The sequence below is a fragment of the Olea europaea genome, chromosome 6 (assembly GCF_002742605.1).
Source record: "Olea europaea var. sylvestris chromosome 6, O_europaea_v1, whole genome shotgun sequence".
Classification (NCBI taxonomy): Eukaryota; Viridiplantae; Streptophyta; class Magnoliopsida; order Lamiales; family Oleaceae; genus Olea; species Olea europaea.
Window position 1 is genome coordinate 13064179 of NC_036242.1, and position 4553 is coordinate 13068731.

The 4553-nt window shown below is 44.8% G+C and overlaps 1 protein-coding gene across 1 annotated transcript in view; it reads right to left on the minus strand.

Annotated features, from left to right (window-relative positions):
• Positions 1–354, minus strand: part of LOC111395893 (WEB family protein At2g38370-like) — a 2760-nt gene extending 2406 nt beyond the window's left edge. The window contains exon 1 of the mRNA XM_023022107.1: positions 12–354. Within this exon, the coding sequence (XP_022877875.1) occupies positions 12–230 (219 nt within the window). The 5' untranslated portion in view covers positions 231–354. The remainder of the gene's footprint in view (positions 1–11) is intronic.
• Positions 355–4553: the final 4199 nt, after the last annotated feature.

Sequence of the window (4553 nt, forward strand, 5' to 3'; positions counted from 1 at the left end):
GAGAGAGAGACCTCTGGGGCATGTTCAGAGGGCTTATGAGAGGTGCGTTTCCAAAAACCCATCCCACCAAATCGATTCGCCGCCTGTTTCACCGATTCGAACGGCGCCGAGGTGTCAATCTCAGCCCTCGAGGTCCCCTTCTCCTCGGAACCCGGCTCAGTTCCATAACCCACTGTCGGACCCCCATCAATCAAGCCTCCAGCCTTGGCTTCTAGGGTTTTTGCAGCCATTGACCAGAGTAGAAAATTGTGCTCCCGGCTTCGTTTGGTGAGATTAATCGCCTATCTGTAGAGACAATGCTGTTGAGCAGAGGACTGAAGTGAACAAGAGTAACGTTAACTTTTGTACGGAGATGTCACGGTTCAAACTTCAAAGTAAAAGTACGTGTAACGTTTGGATTCTTTCAAAAAGCGCGTGAGGTTTCAAATTGCAAAAGCAAGTGGGGAACGTGGAGGGAATTGGTTTCAATTCTTTCAGCTGTACGATTGTACATTGGAATAAACAAATGAATCAGTCTCAGCTTCATTGGATTTCTCGGTTGCCTTTTTAGGGAAAATAAGAAAAACATATCATTACTCTTGAACATGTAATTTATAATTTGTTTGAAAGTGATTTTAAGAATTGATTTATTGATCGTTTGAAGGGATTCACCCATGAGCTAAGAAATCAAACATGACGGTTAAATTAGTGAAATAACGATCAAAAAATTAATTTTTAAGAGAAAAAATCACTATCAAATAGGCTCTTGTCACCAATTTAGTCATTTAAATAGGTATTAAATATCAGTAAATGGTTCTATTTTTTTTTTCTTTCAAATTAAGTCATATTTCTTATTTGAAACGATAGTTAAATATGTTAATTTTCTAAAATATCCATATTTAATGTACTTTGTTATAACAAATATGAATCACTCAATTATTCAATTGCATTGGAAAAGTTCCATCTTCAATGACTATTATTCATTTGTGTTTGGTGTTTAAGAAAAGGCTCAACATCATCTACTGTCACCATTGTCTTAAACCATGAGTACGAAATCGAAATGCCATCCATATTCCCTCGATGTTTATAAAGATAATCCTTGAATAATTAGTACCATATATCATGATTTGAACAAATCAGTGAGGCCACTGCTCGAAATGCTCCACCAACAGAGATTACTAATCTGCTGTTCAAGAATATTAACGTGTTGTTTCTCAAATGATGAGAGTATTTCTATCCAAGTTCTATAAAATTTCTTTTCTGAGTACCAACTTTGAATGCACCAAGAAGAATTTTCCCTAATATTAATGCCAACCAAAAATTCAATTCACAGTCATTCTAATGGCAGTAGCCAACACTCATCACAAGTGAGCCATAGTATTTTGAGAAGATATTAGTAGCAATAGGAAATGTTATGCCCTATCTGAACCACTTCGGAAAGACGCTTCAGAATATCTGGACCACTTCGGAAGTGGTAGTACAAGGTATCCACTGCCAACCCGAAGTGATTCTGATATTCCGAAGTGTCCTTGAAGCCGAAGCGCAATGCGTAGCCACTTTCAGAAAGAATCTGCGCCAAGATCCTCTCTGCCCATAAGGCCCAATTGATTTGACGTCTCCATGGGTCTAGTTGATGTGACGTATTAACTTTATGTCAACTCAACTCAGGAGAAGTTATTACCTGCCCATTCTATAGATGCGGCTAATTGACGCATATGAGCAGATGCCTCACGTCGTCAGATGCATACACGTGTCCCACATCCAACAGTTCTCCTCACCTATAAATACCCAATGCTTAACAAGAGGCAAGGGTAATGAAACTCTTACAACTTAACTCTCCATAACAAGAAAATATATATAATATCCTCCACATTCACTTGCACAACCCGGACACTGTTCCGATCATCGAATACTAATTTAACCGTCGGAGTGTATGCGGTCGCCACCACCCCCAGCTAGTTTCGACCGTGAGCATCTGACCGTGTGTTGATTGCACAAAGGGAGGATCACGTAGAGGAGCTATCGGTTGGCTACGTAGGAGGTACAGTTCGCGAGGTTAACAGACTGGCGTCGTCTATGGGAAACTTCCCATCCAAAGTTCTACATTCTCCACCGGAAAACCATTGACTTACCCTGAAAAGGGGATGTTCTTGAAAAAGAACAAAGTCGAATTACAACCCAGATTCTCATCACCCTTGAAAAAGGAGTAGATAAGATGAGTTCCAGCAATGAGGATGCAAACCCCAGGATGGACGCCTCTGAAGAAGAGGTGCTTCGAAACAATGTCACTCACCAAAAACCCCATCACCGACGTCGTCGAGGTGAAAGAATGACCATGCTCATTGAAGGAATGGTCCAAATAGTTGCGGGCATGAGAGAGATCGCAACTCAGAATATGGCAATGCATGAATTCTTCATGCGAGCCCAAGGTCACCAGGGCGCCCAAATGCCCCAAGAATTTTACCCAGCTCGTGAAGTCCCTGCGTCTCGTTCCCGAGGCCATATGAGCCAGTACAGAGAACCCCCTCGAGAGAGAAGTGGGTAGGAAGTCACATCCTATGTGCAAGGAAGCCAGCCAGCAGAACCGCAATTGGGGGACAACTTCCCACCAGAATGTGAAGCACAAGGTCAGTCAGTGTTTTTGACCGGATAGGGCGGGACCCTAGTAATAGGGTTCGCTCAGTGGAAAGATCAGTTCGGCAAGGGGAAGAGCAAGAACAAGCACCCCTTTCACCTAGAAATAGGAAGGAGAGAATAAACTTAGTTGATTGGGGTAGCCGAGGAAGAGCACCTCCACTCTTCCGGAACATGCAAGATGATGGAGACTCCGAAGGGCCGTGTTGATCTTACGAGATTGATGATGATGATGATAATCTCACTTTCTCAAGGGAGATCCGAGGCTCCCCAATGCCCTGAACTTCGTACCACCTAAAATCCCCAAGTATGAAGGAAAAGGGGACCCGGAGAAGTACCTCACGAAGTACATGGGACAGATGAGTCTCAGGAGAGCCTCGCCTGCTTTGAAATGTAGAGTCTTCCATCTATCCCTGGCCGGAGCAGCCGAAATGTGGTACAACAGGTTGCTTCCTCTGAGCATTAGGAGTTGGCCGGAGCTAATGCCTTCTTGAATCAGTACCTCTCACGTAGAGAAGGAGAGGCCCTAGTGCAACGCCTGCAAGATATGAGACAAGCCTCTGGAGAAACGCTGAAAAGCTACCTTGCCAAGTTTATGGACGAGATCACCTACTACGAACAGGTCACTGACAGAGAAGTCCTTTCATCCTTGAAAGGCGGCCTCAACATGAACACTTTGTTCTAGAGGGATGTGCGCAGCAAGAATCCTACCACTTATGACGAACTAGTGAAAATGATGAGAGTCGAGATCGTAGTGAAAAGATGATTGATCACCGAAATCGTGCCGCACGGGGACTCCCTCCGCCTCAGAGGCAGGTAGGTCGAGGACTTGCAGTACACCTTATCACCCAGTAATGGACCCAAGCAGGGCATACAATAGCTCCCACGTCTGGACAGGCACTAGCTTCTGCCACGCTAAATGCAGTGCCGATATTGGCATATGAGAATGTCCCTGCTAAGACGGGACCATCTAGGGGTACTGATAGTGGTCGAAAGAAGAAGAAGAATAAGCGGTCAAGCATGCCCTTAGAAAGGGCAAGGTTCTGCACCTTTCACCAACTCTATGGACATGACACCAGCGAATGCAGAGACGCTCCACGGCGCTCAGATCGGAATAACCCACATCCCTCTAGGAGGGACGAACATCCCCGTAAATTCCCCTCTCCAAACAGGAGTGAAAGGAGGCATAGAGATCAATCACCCCGAAGAAGAGGATCGAGGGACAGAGGAGAGTCCGGACAGAGAGATCAGGCCCCATTTTCTGGAGGCCATATCATCAGGAAAATTGACATGATCATCGGGGGACCTCACATCGGTGGCAACACTAGGGATGCTCAAAGGAACTACATAAGGGAAGCAAAGGATCTGCCAATGCTCACGTTCATCGTCAACCAGTCCCAAGAAGCCAACATGATGGCCTCGATTACCTTCTCCCAAGAAGATACACAAGGAGTTCACCATCTCCATTGTGATGCATTGGTAGTAAGAGTCGTAGTAGCAAAAAATAGACTCAAACGTAGGCTTGTCGACAATGGAAGCTCAGTGAACATACTGTTTGGCTCTACCTTCGACAAAATGTAAATTGAACACAGACTAATCCCCATGACCGACCCACTATTTGAATTTACTGGAGACAGCATCATCCCACGAGGATGAATTACTCTGCCCGTCGAGATGGGTTCAGCTTCCCTAGTGGCCCAACATTTTATGGAATTTTCGGTAGTAGACCACAGGTCAGCCTACCACGGAGTATTGGGCAGACCAGCCTTGAAAGATCTTTGGGCTGTCATCTCCATCCATTACTTGTGTATGAAGTTCTCAACTGAGCATGAAATTGCTACGGTTCGAGGCAACCCAATGGGCTTTAGAGCATGTTATCTAAACTCTCTGCGAAAATCAGAGCCTCGCACTGTTAATGTAATCATAACGGAGATTGCGAA